General features: G+C 36.6%; 1 protein-coding gene across 2 annotated transcripts; it reads left to right on the forward strand.

Annotated features, from left to right (window-relative positions):
• Positions 1-3,325: 3,325 nt before the first annotated feature.
• LOC143888325 (fatty acid amide hydrolase-like) lies at positions 3,326-25,268 on the forward strand. Of its 2 annotated transcripts, XM_077392699.1 has the most exons (21): positions 3,326-3,491; positions 3,618-3,727; positions 5,377-5,486; positions 6,236-6,296; positions 6,617-6,804; positions 6,899-7,028; positions 8,469-8,546; positions 8,668-8,815; positions 8,980-9,092; positions 14,727-14,802; positions 14,915-14,986; positions 15,099-15,147; positions 17,385-17,456; positions 17,596-17,676; positions 17,984-18,087; positions 18,198-18,290; positions 21,510-21,578; positions 22,943-23,007; positions 23,471-23,532; positions 23,612-23,707; positions 25,060-25,268. In XM_077392699.1, the coding sequence occupies exons 2-21, from the start codon at positions 3,628-3,630 to the stop codon at positions 25,120-25,122; spliced, it is 1,830 nt and encodes a 609-aa protein (XP_077248814.1). In that variant the 5' UTR covers positions 3,326-3,491; positions 3,618-3,627; the 3' UTR covers positions 25,123-25,268. The 2 variants fall into 2 exon arrangements, with proteins under 2 accessions (XP_077248814.1, XP_077248815.1); XM_077392700.1 differs by lacking the exon at positions 3,326-3,491 and having other exon boundaries at positions 3,519-3,727.

Raw genomic sequence — 25,268 nt, forward strand, 5'->3', positions numbered from 1 at the left:
TTTTTAAAGACAAGGCAAAAAGCAATTATGACTTTTTCAAACCTTTAAAATTTCCAACAGCTATGAAAGGATAAATCAGTGATTTCTGTGCTCCTCTATTTTACGCATGGTCTGCAAAATACTCATGCCGTTGAAAATTTTCAAACTACCCCCTCTCAGGAACAATGATAAAATACTCATATACCGTAAAAAAATGATAAAAACACCCTATCTCATAGAAAATGTTTGTATGGGGTGACAATTTCTTTGGGTCCTTTATCGGCCAAATCCTATTCAGAGTATTCTACAAATCCCACTTTCAATGTCTCAGTCACAATTCATTTCAAATCGGACCCTGCATTGGACTGTCCTTGGTCCTACTTACATTATACACTGTTTGAATTTTAGAAAAAGTAGTCATGCCCACTATTTGTTTGCCTAATGAAGTTTATTCGCTCGAACCATTCTCCTAGCTGTCAAACTTCTAAATAAGTAAAATAATTCTTGTAAACAAAAGAATTAGGGAAATGATATTTATGCCATTTTGATCACCAGGGACACCCATTAACACACTGCCACCGGGTGTCCCTGGTTATCAAAAGGGGCGTAAATATCACTTCTCAAGTATTAATATGTACCACATACAAGTATCTAGCCTCTAGGGTTCCGTTAATGCCTAAGGCCCTGTTCATTTAAGATTATGACAACTGTTAAATTTGAGTCCCATAACAATGATAACAATGTCCTTCGAAAATGATCTTTTACATTCAATATGTAGAATCTTTTCCTACAAATTGAACCAGAGGGAGCTTCAATTTATTATACTACCACTCTAAATTAACCATTATCATATCATTTCTCTCAAAATCATGTAAAGAAAAAAATTCCCAAGAAAAATAATTCTGTCAGAAATGTTTTTCTATATAATTTCAAGATTTAATAATCCAAACCAGATAGTCAATCCTAGAAACAGATTATCCAAGGATTTTTTTGAACTAGAGTTTTTGAAAATGCTCAGGCCCTTTTTTTTTATTGCAGGAATTTTCTGGAAAAGTTTGGAAAGGAAAAATACTTCTAAAATTTCCTACTTTTTTGTTACACATAATAGAAGGTGACTTACAACAAATCTTATTCAATTTTTACTTAGAGGGACCTTCAATTTATTTATTATACCGCTAAGACCGAGGTTGTATTAGATTGTGACAACTGATTGTGGGCCCAGACCGATTTTTATTTCCGAATAAAATAATCAGTTTGGGCCCACTATAAGTTGTCACAATTTAAAATGAATAGGGCCTAAATTAATCACAATCACGTCATTTCCCTCTAAGGCCATGTTCCTTTTAAATTGTGACAACCGATTGTGGGCCCTGTACTGTTTTTGGGGGCCTTAGGATTATGAGAACTGTAAGTGTTGAACCGGTTATTTTACTCAAATTTAAACGTAAATTTAAGTCCAATATTTGGTTGGCATTCACACATGGCTGTCATGATCCTAATGCCCTGTTGTTGGTTTTAGATTGTGACAACTTACTGTGGCCCCAAACTGATTCTTGGACTTAAAATTAGGGAGATGGTTTTTTCGCCCCCTTGTAGGATCCCTTTAACGTGAATTGTGGGCAGACTTTAACGCTCTTTCATGTCAAATCACGTTAAAAAGTGGGGTGCATTATCCTAAGGGGTGAAATTTATTTGTAAACCTTAATTTTGAGTTGAGTAATCGGTTTGGACCCATAATCAGTTGTCACAATCTAAAACGAAGATGGTCTAAAGTCTAAACCAACATGCCTAACTTGTACAAAGAATAATATTTTCTTAACCTTGGAAATGTTTTGTTGGAAATGTTTTTCTTGGAATACAAGCTGGGCCATAAATTAACTGGGAGCTCTAAATTGGCAATTAGATCTTATATATGTTTGATGGATTTCTCCGTCCAATTCGATGAATAAGTGATCCCCACCTTTAATTTGCCTAACCTAGGAGATGATTTTTCACCCTGTAGGATAATGGGCCCACTTTCAACGTGAACTGGGGCAGACTTTAACGCTTTTTGACGTCAAATCACTTAAACAGGGGGGCGCATTATCCTAAAGAATGGGGCGAGAAATTCATCGTCCAAGAAATATTAGGGAAAATAGGAAGGAAAATTTGCCGGACATCAAAATACGAGAATTGCCGACGGCGGATGGTTTTTTCTCACCACTGTGGACGTGATTTGACGTCAAAAAGCGTTAAAGTCTGCCCACTATAACGTTACCAGGGGGGCGCATTATCCCACAGAGAGGGCGAAAATATCATCTCTATAGTTCTTTGAAAGAAGAAAAAGCCCCTAATATTCATGGCGGGGAAAAGACCGTTAAAAGGGAGCAGGGCAAGTAACAGTTACTATCAATTGTCTTCTTTTCAGCCCCACCTTGTGCATAAAAAACGTTAAAGTTTGCCACATAATTCACCTTAAAGGGGTGCGAATATATCATCTCCCAAAATGAAGCCGTCCAATTCGATGAATAAGTGGTCCCCACCTTTAATTTGCCTCACCTTTTCTTTTTTCCAAAAATAGATCAGTGCATCTATAATTCCTATTTTTCCCAGTATTTCTTTAAGGCAATGATTTTTTTGTCCCCAATGTAGGATAATGCGCCCCACTTTAACATGATTTGACGTCAAAAATGCGTTAAAGTCAGCACACAATTCAGTCAAAAGTGGGGCACATTACCCTACAGGCTGGCAAAAAAATCATCGCCCAAGAAATATGGGGAAAAACAGGATTTCTAGGTGCCTCTTTTAATTTGATGATTCTTTCGCCCCACTGTAGGATAATGCGCCCCTTGTAACGTGATTTGACGTCAAGAAAGCATTAAAGTCAGCTCACAATTCACATTAACAGCGGGCGAAAAAATCATCCCCCAAGAAATATTGGGAAAATTAGGAATTCTAGGTGCCTCTTATAAAGAGGAGATTTGATGATTTTTTCGCCCCTAGTGTAGGATAATGCGCTCCTGTGATTTGACGTAAAAACAAAAGCATTAAAGTCCGCACACAATTCATGTTAAAAGTGTTGCGTATTACCCTGGAAGCCCAATAAATATTGGGAAAAACAGGAATTCTAGGTTCCTCTTTTAAAGAGTAAATTTAATGATTTTTTCGCCCCTGCTGTAGGATAATGCACCACCTTGTAACGTGATCTGTCGTCAAAAAGCGATTCACGTTACAAGTGGAGCGCATTATGCCACAGTGGAGGCGAAAAAATCATCTCCCTATATTTCTTTAAAAGAAGAAAAAGCCCTAATATATGATGGACGAGCGGGGTATAGACCGTTAAAAGGGGTGTAGGGCAAGTAAGAGTTACTATCAAATGTCTTCTTCTTCTCACAGTTTCTCCCAAAAGCCCCACCCTCTTCAAACGAACCTCTCGAATTACTCGCCCTCTAAATTGTACAAGAAAACGATGTGGAAGAGTGTTCTTTTCTCTTCTTCTAGAATTTCCTACTTCTTCTTCTCCATTTCACCAGGCAATCTCTTTTTTCTCTCATTCATTATTCTTCATTTCTCGCTTTCTCCGTCCTTCTCCTTCTTTTTTTTCTCGCCTTTAAATACGCATTGATTTAACACTCTTTCTTTGTTCTTCTCAATTTCAGACCTCATTCTATGGCCATTTTTGGTACTCACGGTAGGGTTTATAAACCTGCACAGGATGTCGATCTTGGATCTAAGAGTGATGAGACGTATCTCCGAGCAAATGTTAAAGGCACGATCATTGATAAATCATAAATCTTTTCTTTTTCCTCTGATTTTTTTTTTCTAATCGTCATTGCGTTGTTTTGCTTATGGTTGAACTTGAATTCTACTGTTGTTAGTCGGTGTTTGCTTTGATTGATATTTCTCGCTTTTCTGATTGAGGATTATCAAGATTCGGGATACTTATATAGGTTGAAAATAGCTTAAATTTGATCGGTAAAACGGTGGAATTTTGTTAAATTTCTTATCAAGATTTCGAGATATCCGTACAGGTTGAAAATCGCTTGAATTTGATCTGTAAAACTGTGGAATTTTGTTTTATTTACTTTGATTTAGTTGTTTTGCTTATGCACGAGAGCTGAATTATACTGTTTTTTCTCTGTTTTTTTCCTAATCACGATTCCTCTGTTTTGTTTATGTTAATTTGATCAGTAAAACTGTGGAATTTTGTTTTATTTACTTTGATTTCGTTGTTTTGCTTATCTACGAGAGCTGAATTATACTGTTTTTCCTCTGTTTTTTTCCTAATCACGATTCATCTGTTTTGTTTATGTAAATTTGATCAGTAAAACTGTAGAATTTTGTTTTATTTACTTTGATTTCGTTGTTTTGCGTATGCACGAGAGCTGAATTATACTGCTTTTCCTCTGTTTTTTTCGTAATCACGATTCCTCTGTTTTGTTTATGTTAATTTGATCAGTAAAACTGTGGAATTTTGTTTTATTTACTTTGATTTCGTTGTTTTGCTTATGCACGAGAGCTGAATTTACTTTGATTTCGGTTTTTTCCTTATGGATGAAGTTGAATTCTACTGTTGTAAATCGGTGTTCGTTTTGATTGATTTATTTTTTGATTGCGGATTATCAAGATTCGAGATATCCATATAGGTTGAAAATTGCTTAAATTTGATCAGTGAAAAGTTGAAATTTTGTTTTATTTACTTTGGTTTTGTTGTTTTGCTTATGTGCGAGAGCTGAATTATACTGTTTTCAGTCAGTATTCTCTTTTATCGCCTTTTGCTTTGCTTATGCACGTACTGGAATTCTAGTGTTTTCAGTTGGTGTTCGGATTTGATCAACTTTTTCTTATTGTCTTTATGATTGAATTTTGTGATTGTATATTATCAAGATTCAAGATGTCCGTGTAGGATAAAAATCAACTAAATTTGATTAGTAAAATGATGGATTTTTGTTTTTTCTTTTTTAATTTAATTTCGTTGTTTTGATTATGCATGAGAGCTGAATTCTACAGTTTTCAGTCAGTATTTTCTCTGAATGATTTGTTTTTCTTTCCATTCTGTTCTTTTGTTTTTTCTTTTCGGGATAACTGTTTATAGTGTCAAGAATTGCTTAGATTTAAGTCGAATTGTATCTGTTTATAATGCCAAAGCAGTTTTCATTTTATTAATTTAAGTTTCTTTCAACACATTGAGGCTTTTTATGCTCGGAAGTGTAAACTTCTATTGTCTGTTGATAGTTTGAGGACATTTATGTTTGGAAGTGTGAATTTCTATGATTCCCTATTGATTCTTATTTCTTCCTTTTCTAAATTTTGATTTTGGCATTGATTGAATGATCTTAAAGCCTTTGAAATCAATCTTTCGGCTAATGGACTTGAACTGCATTTTTGCTGATATTTTGAATTTATGTGTTTTATTAGCTCCTCGTGTTGCTGGACTTCTGGTTAAGATTTTTGTGTGGATTCTGGAGTCATGGATTATTGGTCCAATTGTAGTGTATATATTGAAGAGAGATAATCTGATCCACCAGGTAATGATGGGCTTGATATTTGTTGATAATTTTTTTTTCCAAGTTTATTTGGTTTTATATGTTTGACTTCCTTTTAGTCTTCTGTAGTTTGATTAAGTAGTATTATTTTGGGATTTGCTAGGGACCGTCGCAGAAAGGCATTTTCGTGGCTGTCTGTTTCATGTGAGAGCAGTCACCTAAGATGAATTAAATGAATAAGAAAAAACCTGTTGAAAAGTGAGCCTGTGTGGCTGCTCTCACATGCAACAGCCCATTCGTGAAATGCCATCTGCAATCCGTTATTTTATAAACAACGAAATTTTATTGATGCAATCCGTTATTTTTCAGTTCATACCAAGTCCATATTATTTTTTTGTATCAAATTTTATCTGTTCTTGATCAGTTTGTGCGGTAGTGAATATTTTAGTCCTTCTTTTCTTTTACCGCTTGATCAGTTTGTGCCGTAGTGAATATTTTTGTCCTCCTTTTCTTTTACTGCCAAGTTCCACTGTTTTTTACCTCTTCCATATTAGTTAGATAAGAGCCTTGTATTAATCATTTGTATATCATATGATTTTTTTTTAAATTCTCTCTTTAGGTAAATTCTTATTATATGGTATACATTTTTTATCTTAGATGCATAACCATTGGTCCAATATATATTTTGCATGTTTTCTCTGTTTTCTGAACCATTTTGTTCGGTTATCTATGGAAGGTTCTTCATGTAATGCTTATTTACGAGCTTTCTTACAAATAATGACCCCTTGCAGATAATCTCATATGCAAAATTCCAGGAGCCACCTCTGTTTGTTCCCAGCCATCCTTGGGAAGGTATGCTTTCTTCATGATACACCACCCACCTATTTCAACTGGCCAATTATTCGCTCAGGTTCTTAGATACCTATAGTTTTCATCCTGGAAAAAATATCCTGCTTAATGATATTTTGGAATTTGGATCCTTTCCTTGAACCGATATCCGTAAACATTATGTATTTGATATGAGTTCCCATTCACAAAGTATTACCTCATCATTATTATTATGTTCATGAATTGATTTTCTTCTGATTTACTAATAAACAAAACTGCATAACAATTTTTTTTAAAAAGACGCACTATTATTACTCTTTCCTGATTTGAATCCACCATTGCAGGCCTTAAAGAACAAGAAATTAGTGTCCTACAACCTGAGTTGACCCCACATGAACAAGTCCAGCAAGCAGCGGATTGTATCCCACCGAGTCCAGAAATGGTAGCAGGCAATCCAGTATCGTATTTCCAACGCTGGACGATAAAAGATTTTTCAAAAGCCTATACATCAGGGGAAACAACTCCTCTTATGGTATATAACCCTTTAGAAGTGCATTTATGACATTTTCCATGTACATTCAGATACTCTGTACATTCTCTAGAAGCTTAACTGTTTAGATGTACAGGTAGCAGAGCGATTTGTAGCTGCAGTGAAGGCATCTTCCGGTCCACACCTCCAAATGTCGTTCTTTATTAATTACAATGTTGAAGATATTCTACGGCAAGCTACTGAGTCAACTCTTCGATATGAGAGGGGTATCTGCCTTCTACACCAAAACTTCCATTTTATCATTGAAATACAGTACTTTGAAAACATTGAACCATAAATAGCCAAGCATATCGCTGATTAGTCCATTGAAGACCTATCCAATCATTCTGGACGGCTGCACATGGAAAGGAGAATTAAAAATAAAATATAGATAAAATATGAAAAAATGTAGTGAAGGAGGGTTATGGATTAATGATTTGTTAACTGCCCTAACCCATGTAAATAACTCTTGTCAGTTTATGAAAAAAAGATGAGATAAAGTTAGAGATAATGAAAGTTAGATTGTTAAGAGATAATTAGGAAAAAGAAGAAAATCAAGAGAAAACTTGCAAACTTCTAACAGATTTTTCGAATCAATTGAAGCAGACCTCAAATTTCATTAATTTCACTGCACTAAATGGTAAATCCATTGCTTCTAGATTCTAGACTACATAATGTAGCACTAGATGTCCATATTTGCAAAACGAAAGTAACAGTATTCCATTTCATTATCTTCACTATATTGTTCAATCAACTTCATGCATGCCCATTACCTATTGCACGATGAGTTTCTTGAAGTTCCTTTTAGCATAATAGAGATTTCATGATGATATTAAGAGAAATGATTCACTGAGAAAGAAGGTGCCACAAAGGAAGCAATTCAAGTAGAAACAACTTACTTGCTGCACTCCTTGTTCTCCTTCTCAATGGATATCCCACTCTTCACTTCTTCCGATGTTTCTTATACTAAGGAAAATCTTGATACTTTCTGAACCACTTTTGAAGACTAAGTTGGTAGAGGGCCTCTTTCATATGCCTTTTTTTTTTGTTTTGAAAAATGACTTATTTCATTAATGTTAAAGTGGGCATTCGTCTCTTTCATATGCCTTATTACAATTCTTATTTGCAAAATTGAGCAAGTTGAACTTGTGCATATTCCTTCAAGTACCCCCACAAACCTGTGGAGATGCATGAGATTCCCATCTACATGTGTGTGTTTATGTGTACTTCTATTGCCCACTTCCTAAAAGAACAATAGCATCAATTTTAAAGGTTGTAATACCATATATGTATGTGTATTTTATGTTTTTTTCCTCAGATATGCTCACCTTTAGGAATTTTCTGCTGATGAAAGAAAATCATGTGTTTGGTAGATGAAGAAGATGACACCTAAATTTCTGTGTTGGTTCTGTGGTATTGACCAAAATGTGTTAAATAACTAGCATAATTGTGGTCCTGAGACATACGAATAGTGGGATATGTAATAATACGAAGGATGGAAGTTTGATCATTGTAATTTGGTTCTGGTCTACTTAGGTCCATGAGCTTAATTGCATGAAATTCCAGTGTTTGAATTCATTAGGATTGTTGATGTTGTATCTTTTTGGAGCTGGTAATCTTTTTATTATATTCTTACCTGTATAACGGATCACTATGGCCTTCTATAGGTAAACCAATCTCAGTTTTGGATGGAGTTCCAATTGCTATTAAGGATGAGATAGACTGCAAGCCATATCCAACTACAGGTATACTCCTCTGATTTCAAGTCACCAAATTTAAGCTGAGGTTGACTTATCAAGGTGTTTCTTTATACAAATGATTATTTTTCCTCTTTTAATCCTCTTATTTATGCGTTGGTTCTTCTAGGTGGCACCAAGTGGTTGCACAAGTTGAGACCTTGCATTAGTGATGCATGCTGTGTCCAACACCTGAGATCATGTGGTGCTATACTTGTTGGAAAAACCAACATGCACGAGCTTGGTGCGGGGACAAGTGGGATTAATCCTCATTATGGGTACTACTAACATCTAGTATTGCTTTTAAGATGTGAAACACAATGGAATTATACTAGTGTTTTTTTCTTTGCTCGCTTTTCATGCCTTTATCTTATCAAGGTAGAAAATAAACTAGAAGGAAATGTCACAGGAGATGAGAATATGCAATTTTCATTAACTGCAGGGCTACAAGAAATCCTTATGATAAAAGCAAGGTCTCTGGAGGTTCTTCTAGTGGATCTGCCGCTGTGGTCTGTGCAGGGTTGTGCCCTGTTGCTCTTGGTGTAGATGGAGGAGGTAAATAGTTACAGAAACAGTAATCTCCAATATAGGTTTTCATTATTTACAGATTCATTTTATTTTATATTAAAGTTGATTAATCCTATGATTTAGTCATTTGTTAAATGAATATTGTATTTATATTGTTGCAAATTATGATGGCAATTAATAATTTTATAGGTATGGACGTGTATGGTGTATGGGTGTGCCACAATTTCTAGATCTTTTGGGGTTGCCATGTCATACACCCTGTATACCTTCTTTTTTATCCGTGTCCCCGTTTCTAAATTTTGGGGGTTTGCCGTGTCCGACACTTTGTGTCCGTGTCGACACCTGACACTCGTGTCCGTGTCCACAAATCATATGTTTCTAGTATCTTTTTGGAAGATAGTTCTAACCACCTTGAGCATTTAAGAGATTTCATTTACTGCAACACATTTATTGTACAGTTCCATAAATTCCCTTATGTGACAGAAACAATATGTATAGGAGAACAATATACAAGTAACAAGTAATAAATGAAATAAGTAAATGAAACTCATTTCATTATTGTAAGTAACCTTATATTTAAGTCGTGTCCGACACTTTCTATGAAACATTGAACATATGAAATAAGCCTACAAAACTTACCACACTAACTTATTATATGAAACATTAAACATATGACATAAGCCTACAAAAGTTTGCCCCCATACTTTACTAGAATACTTCAACACTTTTGTTGTACCACCTCAACACTTGAGTCATTTCTTTGTGCCTATGTATGCCATCCTCCCTATTGTTTCAAAAACTTTTTGTATCAAATGCTCGTATTGGATGGACACTCGACAATATAGGAGTAAGGACAAAATCTCAATGTAGTTTTTCTTTTAGCTTTGTGGTAATATCTGCTTATATTTTATATATTTCTAAAGTTGCATTTATCTTTCGTTTTTTGGTAAATGTATTTGCATTTATCTAGATATGTTTCATTTTTTTTACTTCCTGGTGATAATATTTTAATAAGTATGTCTTTCAATATTATCATATCATATAGATTCTTAGCTATTGTTTTACCAGATTCCCTATTTCTAAAAAAAAAATCAAAAAATGAGAAATTGTTAGAAAATATAAGAAACCATTATATCAACCAAATTCAACAAAACTAGACCTTTTATTACTTGAAACACCAAATTCATTGCAATGCATTAGTGAAACTAAGAAAATCTAATCGTACAAAATACTAAGTAGCTAGTTTTTTTTTTTTTTGGAAAGATGACATATTTCATTAATTTTTCAAAAAAGCATTCGGGACTAGAGGTCCTAGCCTGCATTACAAGAGAATAACTTGGATATTGGCACAGGTATACCTGTAACCAATGAAGTATACAGAGCAAAAAGTCAAAATTATCCCTTTCCTCCCTCCTCTATCCTATCTTTTTGATATTATCCATTACATATTTAAAGATATTCATCCCACATTCTTTTTCCGAGCCTTATTTCCTTGATTGGGCAATGATGAAGATTCCCAGACTAGAAAGCCTCCATTTAGCGAAAAAACCATAATCTCTCAAGCTAACATTAGACTACAACTTTCTTTTAGCGCAACTAGGATCTTGAATTACCATCGCAGAGAATGACCCTTTCAAGAATTCTTCCTAATAGTTGTCCTACCTTCGACCTATGGGAGTGAAACCAACGTCACAATTTCCACACTCTTGGTTCCGACTGCCGATTTTCCTACAATCGTTTTCTTCCCAACCTGTCTCTGTACAATTAAGAACCTCTGAAACATTATGTCTAAATAGCTTGAAATAAAAAAGACCTATATACTACGCCACAACTTGCAATTTCTCCCTAAATGAAATCTTTGGAAGAAAACCCATACTCCCTGCAACATACATCTCTTCACCATTCAAATTCTGTCCTTTAATCCTGTAATCCAACTTATGGTTCAGCCTCTTTAACTCTTTCTATTGTATCATCTGCAGCTCTTGATTGCATTGCCCATAACATTTCTCTTGTCTTTCCTAGATTCTCCTGATAGGAGATCCCAAATAAATCGCCCATTGCTAGAAAATCATTAAAGCCTTCCAATTCTGGGTGCCCAGATTCTTCCTCAGCGTTCAATACCAAGACTCCCTTACCTTTATCTCGTCTTCCTGATTCACTAGGCTGCCCTAATTGACCATGTCCACCTCGAGGGACCCTGTCCACCTCGGGGCTACCTGGCCCTAATCCTTGCACATCTTCATCCAGGGTTGCGTGCTTAGATTCCAGATTTGCAATAGCTAAATGTTTCTCGTCTTCCCATAAACGCCTAGTACAAATAAAAATGAAAACTGAATTGTTCAAATTTCTCACAAATCATGTCTCATCTCTCAAACATTAGTCATAATCAGGGAAGCAGGATTCATACCTGAGGGTGGGGATTCGCGATTCCCCGAATCGCGAATCGGAATCGTGATTTGATTCGAGTCCCCGATTCTGGGAAATCCCGAATCGATTCCGTTGGAACCCCGATTCCCAATTTTAGGAACCTCGATTCCCAATTTATGAAAACCCGATTCCTACTTTATAGGAACCCCGATTCCCAGGCGATTCCTCTGCGAATCCCCAGCGAATCCCAACTCCCCAGTGACTCCCAGCGATTCCCCGGCAAATCTCCGGCGATTCCCTGACGACTCTCTGGCAAACCCACAATTCCCGCTTCCAACCATCCCAGGAGCCTTCGATTCCCACTTTCGAATCCTGAATCGAATCCCGCTTTCGATTCCCGCCTTGGCAACCTTGGTCATAATAAGTCATCTCTTAGGGGCTTTCATAATCTGAATCATCATACTCAATTGAATTGTACCCCTCATAATCACCACCAATAGCTCCACGAGCATCATCATCAGCATCGATGCTTTCATCTTTGTCGTGCGCAACAATATAGATTTCTTCTACTTGTTGCCAAACTAAATCCTCTGCGGTGAAAACAACGGACTATCCTCTGCTAAGAAGATCATTTTAAGGACTTTGTCAAAAGATAATATAGTCGATATGGTGGAGTCTTTTGTCTCACAAAATACACCATGATGAGGGAAAATCCATTATACGGAGGCTTAGATGCAATCTTCACTGAAAGCGATTTTCAAGAATCGCCGAGATTATCGACTCCCCAAATGCCAACACCAGTCCATTCTCCATTGAGGTCACTACCCCCAAGGTCGTCGACAAGTCGGACCTTAGGATTCTCCAGTGAACACATAGTTGCTGTTATGACTACTGGCACCACAGAACAATCTGCACTGGTCGCAGAGATTACAGAATTACGAAAGAGATTGGAAGAAAAGGAGGCGGGAAATATAGCTTTGAAAACAGGACAACCCTCAACCACAACAACTAGTTCCGTTGTTGTTATGGGGGCATTGAAGGATATGGTAATACAAATGGTCCAAGAAGTTACTCTAGCAGCATGTAGGACCCCGCTTAATCATCAGAAACCATACCCTAGATATATGGACAATATCCTATTTCCTCCCGCATACCAGCATCCGAAGTCTGATAAGTTTGACGGAACTAGATGTCCAAATGAACACATCACCCAATTCATTTGTGCAGAGCTAAAAGTGGCCCTCTTTAGTGAGGCAGTTTGTACAAACCTTGAAGGATGTAGCTTTCATGTGGTATACCAAGCTAGAGCCAAATTCAATCATTAGCTGGGAGCAAATACAGTACAAATTTCTAAGGCACTTCTACAGCATTTGACGAGATGTAAGTGTTAGTGAACTCACCGAAATCAAAGGCCAAGTTAGTCTGCTGGCAATTATATTGCTCATTGGAGGAAGCTAAGCCTTAGGTGTACCTCTCATTTGAAGGAGTCAGAACTCATTCAATTATGTCAGAAATAGACCCATTTCACTATTTCGCACCCGCTATTCGCCACGAAAATGAGGAGCTTTGAAGAATTGAGCACCAGAACTCATAATCTAGAAGCCTCTCTCAAGTGAAAGCAGGCAGGGCAATATCCCTCTTACCCAAGAAGAAAAAGAATGAAATTCAGCTTCTAAAGTTAATGAAGTGGCCTTTATAGAAGTCGAGAAAGATCGAAAGTTGTAATGAAAAGAAAAAGTTGGAGAAAGAAAGAAATGTTATACGAAAAAGATGAAGTAGACCAAAACCAAAATCTATTAAGGAAAGACAAAAGAAAGTCTACTCTTTCCCAAATCATTATTGGAAGAGGGATTAATAGAACTGCCTCAGCCATAACGCCCAGAAGATGTTAAAAAGACAAATCATTCGAAGTATTGCAAATACCACCGGTTGGTCAACCACAACTTGCCGGAGTGCTCCGTCCTGAAAGACAAAATTCAAAAGTTGATTGACGAAGGGACCATACATCTGAAAGGGGATCATAACGAAATTACTACTATTACAGAAACTGCTAATCTTGTCGCCATTAAAGAAGCTCCATTTGGTATGGAAAAGAGGCCGACAACAATATCTCACACCAATAGAAAGAGGGGGCAGCTTCCGAAAGGAATAAAGCTATCTCCAGATATGTCACGTCCCGTGCATTAAAAGTCAATTCACAAAGATGAGTTCAAACCAAAAGCTCGAAGCCCTATGACTCTTAGAGAATTTATGCCACTGGAATTTCACAACAATACCCGACAAGAGGCTCTTAACTCTGCATTAGGCGCAACATTTGAGGTGACTTATTCTTCGGTGGTCCATGAACTCTTTTCCAGCGATGATAGTGACACAGATTCTTCATATACTGAGGATTCATGTGTTCAATGTAGGTTTCAATGGTTTATTAGCCGCAAAGAGAAACGAATTTCAGAGAAATTAATGACCGAAACATTGCAAAAAGCATGATTGCTTGTTACTCTAGAAGAATTGCAAAGCAAAAGGTTACCGTGACCTTTTCTCATTAAACCCGGACTCCCACTGAATTTTGAAGACACACGGTGGGATGAAGATGAAGGGTGCGCGGTGCCTCGACCATATGCGCATTTGGAATCTCCGTATCTTTTCGTTCCAATTACGGTGTCAGTTCCACCTATCCATGAGAGTCAAATATAAACGAACAAATTTAAGCTGTGTGCGGGATCAGAAACGACTTAATGGCACAAAAATTTGAGGAGGAGGATGATCTATGCTTTCCATCTGAAGGATCAGTCGAAGCAAATGCAGTCACTTTGCAATATAGTCGATGACCAAAGAAATCGACAAATCCTTTAGAGAAAATCAAGGGAAATGGAGATTCTTCAAATCTAGTCCTTGATGTTTTACCTTCAACAAAGGAACCAGTTAAGTACAAGGTGGTAGCATACCTTAAAATGGTTCGTGCTTTACTCGGTGTTTATGATGCCCTAAAAATGTCGAAAGAATTAAGGCACGCACTATTACTAATCCGTGCACTCACTAACCCGATGAATTTCTCACTGAAGTTTGTCAAATTGAAATAGAGATGAATCCTTCAAAGCCTAACACAAGTGCATTCTGTATGGCAACCCTCACTTTTACTGATGACGATCTTTTGCTTGGCACTAGAGCACATAATCGACCGTAACATGCTTTCTATTATTTTTTAATGAATTCCTAGTTTCTTGATGCACTATTATTATCATTCTTCCTTCTCACAAGAAACTATACAAACTTATAGTTGAAATGTTTGTTTAGGTTCCGTGCGAATGCCTGCTGCGCTTTGTGGTGTTGTTGGTTTTAAGCCAACTTTTGGGCGTGTATCTCATTCTGGGTAAATAGCATCTAATCTAGCATTCCCTTGTATAGACTTTATCCACTATTGTGTCTGTATCAAGTGTCGATGCTTGGCGCTATTCTGAGATGCGGTAATGTTTTATTTTCAGTGTCCTTCCTCTGAACTGGACAGTTGGAATGGTTGGAATATTAGCAGGGACAGTTGAAGATGCATTTATTGCGTTAGTTTTTCTTTGATCAATGGCTCATTGTGGTCTCAAATTCTTCTGTTTTCTTTATTGCAGTCCTTTACATGATCTGAATGGTAAGCTCATTCTATTTTGCTATTTTCAGATATGCTGCCCTCACTGGCCACCTTCCATCAAATGAACCTTCTTCTCAGGTTAGTCAACACATATATGCGCGATTCAACATTTATTCCTCTGTTCAGCAGTTTATTTGCTTCATTACACTGGGATTTTAAATGTATTGATATACTCAGCAGTTTAGGCATTTGCTTCACACAGGCATATACAATGTTTTGATATACTTCACTGATAAGTCGAATGAGCTGTGTTGCATGGGTTATGCCGAATCCGTGTCGACACGTCTCCACACGCGAATCAAACATGGATTCACATGGGACACACCTGGATTCTTGTTGTAGCCGTGTCCCGCATTAATCCAACTCATCATTGTCTCTTTTAAAATGCGAATTCTGTATATTTTCCCTTTAAACATGTTTCCTTAACTTTTTTTAGATGAAAGCACAACCCGTACTCTTTTAATAGAAACCCTAGCGCCTCGACCCTAGAACATTGACCCCCCTTCCGTCCTTCTTCGAGACTCTTAATAAAAACTCTAAGGCCTTGTTAACTTACCAACTTCTCGAAAAGCTTAAGCTGTTGGAGAAAGGTGTTACTTATCTTTTATATTTTGACACTCCCCCGCACGTGTGGCCCACTTGGCAAACACGTGGCATGTGGTCCTACTTTGGGCCGACCATCGCATGTGGATCCGGCTGAGATGATGATGGCTCGGGCATGGCTGAATATAGAGATGTCTCATACGAGTGGGGAACTCATGTGGCTACGTTCCTTACTTTCAGAGATTGGATTTCCTCCTCCTTCTTCTTCTTCTCCAGCTCAGTTATACTGTGACAACAAATCCACCATTTACATTGCCATGAATCCAGTCTTCCATGAGAGGACCAAATATATTGAAATGGATTGTCATTTCATTAGAGATTTGATTCAGCGAGGCTACATATCTCCCGTGTTTACCAGATCTACAGATCAATTAGCAGACATGTTCACGAAGCCTCTAAGTAGAGCTAAGTTAGTTGATAATTGTAACAAGCTTAAGCTTTTGGAGAAGTTGGTTAGTCAACAGGCCTCAATTCTTCATCGTCAAATTTTTAAATTTTTCATAAATATATATACATATACATTTACATACAGGCTACTGAAAAAATATATTTAAAATTGTAATTTTTAAAATTTATTTTATTTAAAAATTACTGAATCCATGAATCCTACTTTTTGGGGTTTGCCGAATCCGACACCTCAAATCCATGTCGAATCCCGACACACGAATCCGAATCCATGCAACATAGCAAATGAGAGTATGAGACTGTTTTAAGAGGGTCCATATCTTTCTCCATATGTACGAATTAAAACATTCTATTAAATCAAACTCTCTGGAACACGGCAACAGAGTCAACATCCACTCAATGGAATGGGCTCCCATATGCACAGCTTGGATAGGTCAACACTCCATTTTCCTCAGGGCTGCAGTGTTCAACCTTTTTTGGCTTTGGACTTTTTGATGTTTACCATGTCTTCTCATTAAGTTGTAAATGTTACCGCCTCTAAATACATAATTTTATGTTTATGTTGCCTCCCTACCATACTTCTCTTTTTTAAGACAACTTTTATTAGAACAGAGAAAAAAATGACGGACGGCAACCACTTTACTCTGAAAGGTTTCCTTCTCTTCGCTGAACCTCCTTAACAACTTCCCAGGAGGGTTTTGTTCATTTGGCACAAATCTTTTAAGACAAGATCAGCAATTTTCTTTGACCTGATCACACGTCCCAACCTTGTGCATCCATTTGAAAGTTCTCTTAGTTTTTTACTGCATCGCCTTTACTCAAGCCTCTCAAACTCTTAAAGTAACCAACAACTCCACCATTCACTAGAATAGAGAATGAAGGTAAAGAGATGCACGTTATTGTCTACTTCCTCCACATAAGTCAACAGCCCACTCTACTCATGTGATTAGCGACATTAGTCCAATCCACATGGTCGTGAACTTTTTCCATATTGATTTTGCAAATGGCTCCCATTTCACCTTCCTAGTAAATTTGATATTCTTTTTTGTGATGAGGACCTTGTCCAAAATTCCTCCCCTCTCCCTCTCTCTCAAAATGTCTTTGGAATAGAGAAATCATCACAACGACACATGCCTGCACACAGAAACCTTACGTGCTAATGACAGGTTTTTGTTTCCCTATTCCCTCAAAATGAGTTGGAAGTCATGCTTTGGTAATGTGTAGCCTTATTTTAGTCTTTCATTGACTTTACAAGTGAATAACTGCGCAACTGATACTATTGACTTTGTTTTTGGAGAACTTGCCAGTCTAGAATAAATTTTCCATTGTTGACGACTACAAGCACTCTTTCCGATGTCAAGCTGGCAAAATATTCAGAGGTTTGTGATCAAGTTATCAAATCTAAAATAATATTTGTGACAAATAGAATTATACTATTCAGTCTCAATGAATTTGGTTATTTTGCTTAATTATGTTTCCAAACAAGATGCTAATTCTGTAATTTTTTGGACCAAGTAGTGGTTTAATGATTGCAACGAGGATGTTAGGAGCTGCTGTGACAAAGCTTTGGATTGGCTCCGGGAGCAGTATGGGTGGAAGGTATTATCTCCTTTGACGCGTATTATATGGGTACTGTTAAAGTATAAAAGATTACATAATGCCTTCTCCAACAGCTTAAGCTTTTGGAGTAATTGATTGCTTCACAGGTAGTAAGCTTTATAAGCATACTTGCCTTGGAGAACATGATATTGAATCTTCCTTTTAAAAAGGCCCATTGATTCTTAACAGAACTCCAACAAATATAGTGTAGTGTACAGAGACATTTTGATATTAAAGGAGTTCGGATACATTCCGTGTTGGTTGAGAAATACAATAGGTACTATCTTTCTGATTTTATATCTGTCAGACTGTAGAGGTGACTGTACCCGAGATAGAGGAGATGCGCTTGGCCCATTATTTAACAATTGGCTCTGAATGCAGCACTTCATTGGCTCCTCATCTTGAGAATCTGTATACTATCTTCACTGTCTTGATTTTATGCTTTATCTTTTTCTTACTATTTGTTTCAATCGAGAGTTCGTAAGACTGCTTTATGATATCACATGTTTTCATTGATCTAGGAATATGTCAGAAGTAGGATGGGATGTAAGATTAGGCCTTCGCATCTACGGTTCTTTCAGCAGCAGAGAGTATCTGAATGCTCAACGGCTTAGGTATTGTGCACAACCTGATCCATTAACTCTTTTAAGTAACGTCATAGTATCACGGAGAACTCTCTTTTTTATCTCACAATGTATAATTGTTGGGCATTAATGATTACTGTGATTTATGATTGTTTTTTCAATCAACTTGTCCACTGAAAGGTTTGTCCTTAGTCGAGTAGTATTTTTTGGGAGAAGTTCTTGCATCATTGATTTGAACTTGGGCTCTATGCTGTTATTTGTTTTGTTGAATTAAAATCCACAAAAGCGGTTAATGAATCCTTCTTATAGATGGCTTTGTTAGTTGGTGCTTGTTAACTCAATGGAATGACTATTACAAAGTATTATTATTAATGAAAAATGACTATGCCTTCTGCATTAATACAAAATGTACAAAATGACTCAATGCCTTAAATCAAGATGAAAAGAAAAATGATATGAAAAGGCTAAACTACTCATATATGAAATCACCATTTCTTAGTAGCCCTTTCAAACTGAAGCATATAAATGAGCAATAGTGCTTTTCCATCACCAAAGATCTCATGAAAACAGTGTATCACGGTTCAGGTTCTCATTTTTCAGAAATGATGCTTCCATAAACAATAATCCAATGGAGTATAAAGGACCAAAGTTCCCCTGAAGTAGGATAGATACACACTGACATTGGTAAAAGGAGAAACTTCCTGCCAGTTCCTAATTTGAACAACTTGTAATGGCTTTTGAACTCTTTCAAGTCAGAGAATGAGTGCTTATCATTCTCCAAACAAAATAATCTCTTTGTTTGGCAATGACGAAAGGAAGAGTCAACAACCCCCACTGCATCTAATCTCCCATTCCATGTGGGGATGATTTCATTTTTCTATTGGTACAATGCGTTTATTCTCCATTTTGATGTCTTTCTTGTGTGGAAGATGGGTTTAGTATGTCAAAAGCATATAAGCAAGGTGAATGTCTGTCTCTTTTCATTTGTTTCTCAGTGAAATGGTGTACTACATTACATTTGCAAAGAAATATAAAAGCTATGAATTGTGGGACACGGGTGTCGAGTGTCGTTACGGACACAGAGTGTTGGACACGGCAAACCCCCAAAATTTAGAAACGGGGACACGGCTAAAATAGAAAGTATATATACGATACAACATCAAATATTAGTTAAACAAGAGCTAAAAAAGAGTTTATAATAGAAGAAGAGTTAATAATAAAAGAGGTAAGCACAATATGCAATAAAAGAAGAGTTAATAACAAGAGGTAAATTACCATTAAAATTTAAAAAAAAAAAAAAAGAGGTAACCACAATATGCAATAATAGAACAGAATGTCACACTTGTTACATCACAAAAATGTGTCCACACACCCACATTAAGTCTTAACGCTTAGAGCAATACATTGAAAAGTGTCCAAAGGAGTGTCGACACGGGTGGACACGTGTGTCCTCAATGAATTCGAAGTGTCGGCTAAATCATAGTATAAAAGTGACTTAGACACCTTCGGTTAGTAGAAGAATAATGAACAGATTCTTCTAGAAGATAGAGACTATGTAATATATACAAACACATCTTTGACACTCCCCCTGGCTGGTGAATCTATCATTCCCAGTGTACTTCTAAATTGTTGAAATTTCTTACAAGAGCCATGGAGAGAATTATTTCCAATTAGTTTCCATTATTGATGTAGTGGCGTATAAAGCCACCTTATTTAACAGTTTGTCCTGGGAACTGACAATCTATGTCAGTGTGTTATGCTTGTATATGAAATATGAATTGGAGGCAGCGCAGTCAACCCTTTCATTGTTGGAAAATATCTTCATTGGATTATCAATTGGTAAACATTGAACATATGTGGACTTGAACCACATCAAATCACTCGCACTACAAGCGATAACTTTATCATTACTCCACATTTGATCTAGTTGTCATTTCTTGCATATTCATTCTTTCAGTGAGCTAGGATCTTTCCTATGTCAATACGGAAACCAGTTATAGATCTTTTGGTCATTTTGACATGACACGCAATCAACGTCAGTATTACAAAAAGTATCTAACTAATTTCAGTAGAAAGAAGAATACCTTTGCCAAGTATTTTTGTTGAGGCTGGAGTAAAGATTATGAAAAGCCTTCAAGTGAGATTTCCATAGGTCATGCATGAACTGGCTCACCCTTGCAATTCAAAAGGCACGTGATGATCAGGAAGGCTTTGTGGAATCCTGAATAGGCCCACCAACTCTAGCAAGAAAATTTTAAAGTTCTTCCCATGGGAAAATCACATGGTTAAGCAGCCAAGAGAAAACGTGCTGTCTTTCTCTACCTTGCAACTTCAATTCCAAGAACATTAGTTTAGGCCTTAATAAGTTTCACATCAAAAACTGCAACTTGATTAATTCCTCAATATATATAATATCTCTACACCTTTATCCACTGGTCATCCACATACATATAAACAATTCTGGATGTATTTATGAACAAGGCATCATAACAAAGACACCTAGCACAACTACCTTTGACAATGGAGGAACTATATAAAAAGAACCACTCTTTTGGTGCTTTGTTAGGCCCTAGATGGCCACCTGGTTCTATAAGCCATATGGAGTTCATTTCCACATCCGAGCAGAGGAAATGTAATTTAAATTTCATATTTATACAAAACATTGTTCATGTCATGTTGGAATGATGGCCATTTATTTACTGAGGCAACAAAGCGAATATGGGTTTTTCAATATTAAAGGATGATACATGCCATTTGGATAAGGGTGACAAACTTCCTATTTTTTTGGTAATGAGCATGGATACTTTTGAAACAACTGTTTAGCGTGATAAGTCTAATTTTCCTAATTCTCTTTGGAACCCTCTATAAAGAGGAAGTCCGGCTTTCTCTGACACTAAGAATTCTCTAAAAGGAAGTTAACTGGATTCAAAATCTACAACTGGTCCATTAAGAATTTGACAACTCGCTTCGGTGTCTGGCGTGGACACTCATGTCCATGCCTATGTTGCATAGTTTCTACGTATATTGGACTTTGCATATCTATATAGTGGTATTATAGTTCTTTTATTTCAAAATATTTAGCTATTTAAATCTGTCTATTTCATAAATTGGCTATCATTTAAAAAAAATCTGTCTATTTCATATATTATGTGTATTGCAGATAACTTTGCCATTGTTGTGTATTATACCTTTTATTCTATCATGTTTTTATGACTAATTGTGATGCCATATTTTATAATATTTCTCTAGGAACCGCCATATGCAGTTTCATAAGGAGATTTTTAAGAGTGCAGATGTCATTGTCACACCTACAACAGGGTACTTCCTTCTATTTGCATCAAATTATATCTCTTTCTACAAGATGGGGTTTGTTTTATCTTGTAACATCAATAGTTTTTTCAAATATTACAAATTGTCTTGATATGTTTAGACATTCCTCTTATCCTTTCATTTACATTCATAAATATTTCTACCTTTTTTTTAATGGTGTCATAAATATTTCTACCTTTTGATAGGTCTACACATTGTTTCAACTTTATTAACTAGAGGTGAATCTTTTAGGAGACATTTACTTAGGCTGGCTGATTACACCTACCTGATGTGATCTCTTAATACATCGCAAAAACTATTGGTCGAAATATTTGTTCCGTTTTATGGCCAGATCTATAGTGGATGTTAGGTCTGATTCATATTTTCTTCAACTACTTTTATGTAAATCCTTGTTAAGCAATAAAATGGAGCTGGTTGATTTGGGGAATAGTTATTGTTAAAGCATAAAAGATTAATAACGCCTTTCTCCAACAGCTTAAGCTTTTGGAGAAGTTGGTAAGTTAACATGGTATCAGAGCCAAAGGTCTCGAGTTCCAACCTCCCGGATAGCAAAAATCCACATGCGATGGTCGGCCCAAAGTGGGACCACATGTGCCACATGTTTGCCAAGTGGGCCACACGTGCGGGGGAGTGTTAAAGCATAAAAGATAAATAACGCCTTTCTCCAACAGCTTAAGCTTTTGGAGAACTTGGTAAGTTAACAGTTATGATATGCAACCAAAGGGTTAATCACATCAATGCTTACTCTTATAATGTGTTTAACTCTGACTATGACGTATTTGTCTAAGAGGTTTTGTTGGATCTTGGATCCTCCTTGGCCTATTTCAAATTTAAATCAGAGTCTTCTCCATTCATCCATATCTAGAAGTAATTTTTTTTTTAAACGTATACTAGAAGTAATTGGTTAAGAGAGGAATGATGGAGGAAAGCGATCAGGCATTGGGTGGCTGGTCTACGTTGGTGAGCAGTAGATCAGGGTTGCCACGGAGGTCAGGTGTTAGTTCCCAAGGGAGTGCAGGAGATTGAAGGTTCTCTTTATATGGATTCATACTTTCAGTATATAAATGGTGTAACATTTGTTGGCCTGAGAAGAATCACCTCCTGGATTATATAGGGAGGCAGGGTCAACTTTTGATTTCCATGAGCATCAGATCATGAAGAAAGTGGTATATTGGGTACAAAACAAATTTCAGAGGCATTTTATCCATTTTTTAATGTTGTGAGAGAGTTTGCCCATTGTTGTTAGCAGTATGGATTTATGGTTGTTTGCCCTTTTTGTATCAATTGCTTGTATTTGAAAATTTTCACTCAATGCTTTTTCTATGAGGAAATTTTTCTGTTGTTCTTAACAGTGTAACTGCATACACAATTAAGAATGATGCTCTGAAGTCTGGTGAACTTGATTACATAAATGGAGGTATGTTATAACTTATAACTGACCCGGTACCTTTATTGTTCCGGTTTAATAACCTGTCAGTATACAAAAGCATGAAGTTGCACCATGGATTTAAATTTCGATTTCGCCCTTGGCCAAAACCGAAATTTTGGCCGAAATTCATTAATAAAAAAAGGTTTTATTGTATCTATTCCCAAATTTCGGCCGAAATTACAGGAATTTCGGAATAATAATATTTAAAAAAAAATCAATTTTTCAAAATTTTGGCCGAAATTTGGTATTTCACGAAATTTGAAATTTCACCAAATTTTGGTTTCAGTCCCAACCAAAATCCAAAATTACTGACCGGAATTTCAGATTTCGGATGAAATTTAAAACCATGGGTTGCACATATCAAAACTAACATCATCCTGCTTTGATTCTAATGGGTTGTACTTGGTTATGACTGTGTTATGGTGATTTTCTATGTGCTTCATTATTGTAGCTGCACTTATAAGGTACATGATAGCGGGAAATTTTCTTGGATTGCCTGCGGTGACTATTCCGGTAGAAACCCTCAATGCTTCTATTTTCTGGTATAAGTATCAGTTGACTTCTTATTGACCGCTACTTTGCTATCTCATAGGTTGGATATGACAAACTGGGTATGCCAATTGGCCTTCAGTTTATTGGCCAACCATGGTCTGAGGCAACCTTACTCCATCTTGCTTATGCAATGCAGGTATATAACTATAGTTCTATCCAGTAGATTTCTGCGATTCTTGAGAGGTTCTCAAGAAGCTAAGATATTGAAAACTTGTAAATGTTTATATTTTCATTAGCTTGTTGAAAAATATTCTACACATATGCTTCAATATAACTAGATAGGGCGAGCCTTGGTGCAACGGTAAGGTTGCTCCATTGTGACCTGGTGGTCACGGGTCGAGTCACGGGAACAGCCTCTCTGCAAAGCAGGGGTAAGGCTGCGTGCACTTAGCCCTCCCTAGACCCTGCAATGGCGGGAGCCTCGTGCACTGAGCCGCCCTTTTATTTATGCTTCAATATAACTCATGTTGGGAAAGATGCTCGCATTTCTGGTCGATCTGATAAATGGGTAGACTTTTGTTATCTGTGGAATGGTTAATGAAGTTCTATCCAGTTTTAAAAAATTTCGTTCACGCACCATAATTCTGCACACATGATCCAATTTGTATTGCTTATTCCAAACTGACTATACTCAGATAGAACACAGATATGGGACAAGCACGGTACTTACACAATAGTATCAGACACTGTTACTGTAAATTTTCACAAAAATACTTTTGATGAACTTTGATGTATGTATTCTAAGTGGAGGTTACGTCCACAAGAAACCCATGCCTAATATTTTCTCGATCATTCCATGGGTTTAGTCTTCAAATTTTGAATCAAATGGGGATGACATAATTTTGAATCAAATTACACAAACTATCAAGAGAACCAGAAATGTACAACCCAACCTATATGATTGGAGATCCTAAAACCTAGGTTCAATGGAAAATTTTCACAAAAATACTTTGATGTATGTACGCTAAGTGGAGGTTAGCTTACGTCCATAGGACACTCATGCATAATGTTTTCTCGATCATTCCATGGGTTTAGTTTTCAAATTTTGAATCAAACGGTGGACAGCTTAATTTTGATTCAAATAGATGAACACAAATATGTTTTTGTATCTTGGAGGTGAATCCCCTGCCAACCAGGTTGCATCTAGATGACTTATCCTGGGAGATGGCGTAATTCTTTACGTGCCTGGAACTTTCATCAATCATATTTTTTCTTGTTTTGTGTTCATCTATTTATGATTTTTTGTTCAAAGTGATTTTGAAGAATGGTTAGTACTCACTCATAAAATAAGTTCAATTCAGCAGGTAACACATGTATATTAAAGGAATCCGTGCAAGGCATTTAACCAATACTAGAGCTGTACATTGCTCTATTATCAATACCATGTATCTATCTTATCTATAGCATCTCTTGGCATAGTACAAGCATCCACATGTGTCTATTATACCCAAGTGAATTTATTTTGATTGCTCCATTTTTTTTGTGCAGGGTCTGTGCAAAGGAACCTACAGAAAGCCAGAGGTTTTCTATGATCTCCTTAAGAAGGAATAGGTGCATTGGGAAACATATTGCATTCTTCAGTGCCTTATAAACTCCACCAATAGAAAATTTGATTCTTTGCTCTGAGAATTGGTCAAGTTGTAAGCAAACTATTACATACTCAAAACTATTTGATATGTAATGTATTTTCTGTGTGA

This window comes from Tasmannia lanceolata, unplaced genomic scaffold, assembly GCF_043159265.1.
Source record: "Tasmannia lanceolata isolate RefF3 unplaced genomic scaffold, GAP_Taslan_0.1 ptg000012l, whole genome shotgun sequence".
Taxonomy (NCBI): domain Eukaryota; kingdom Viridiplantae; phylum Streptophyta; class Magnoliopsida; order Canellales; family Winteraceae; genus Tasmannia; species Tasmannia lanceolata.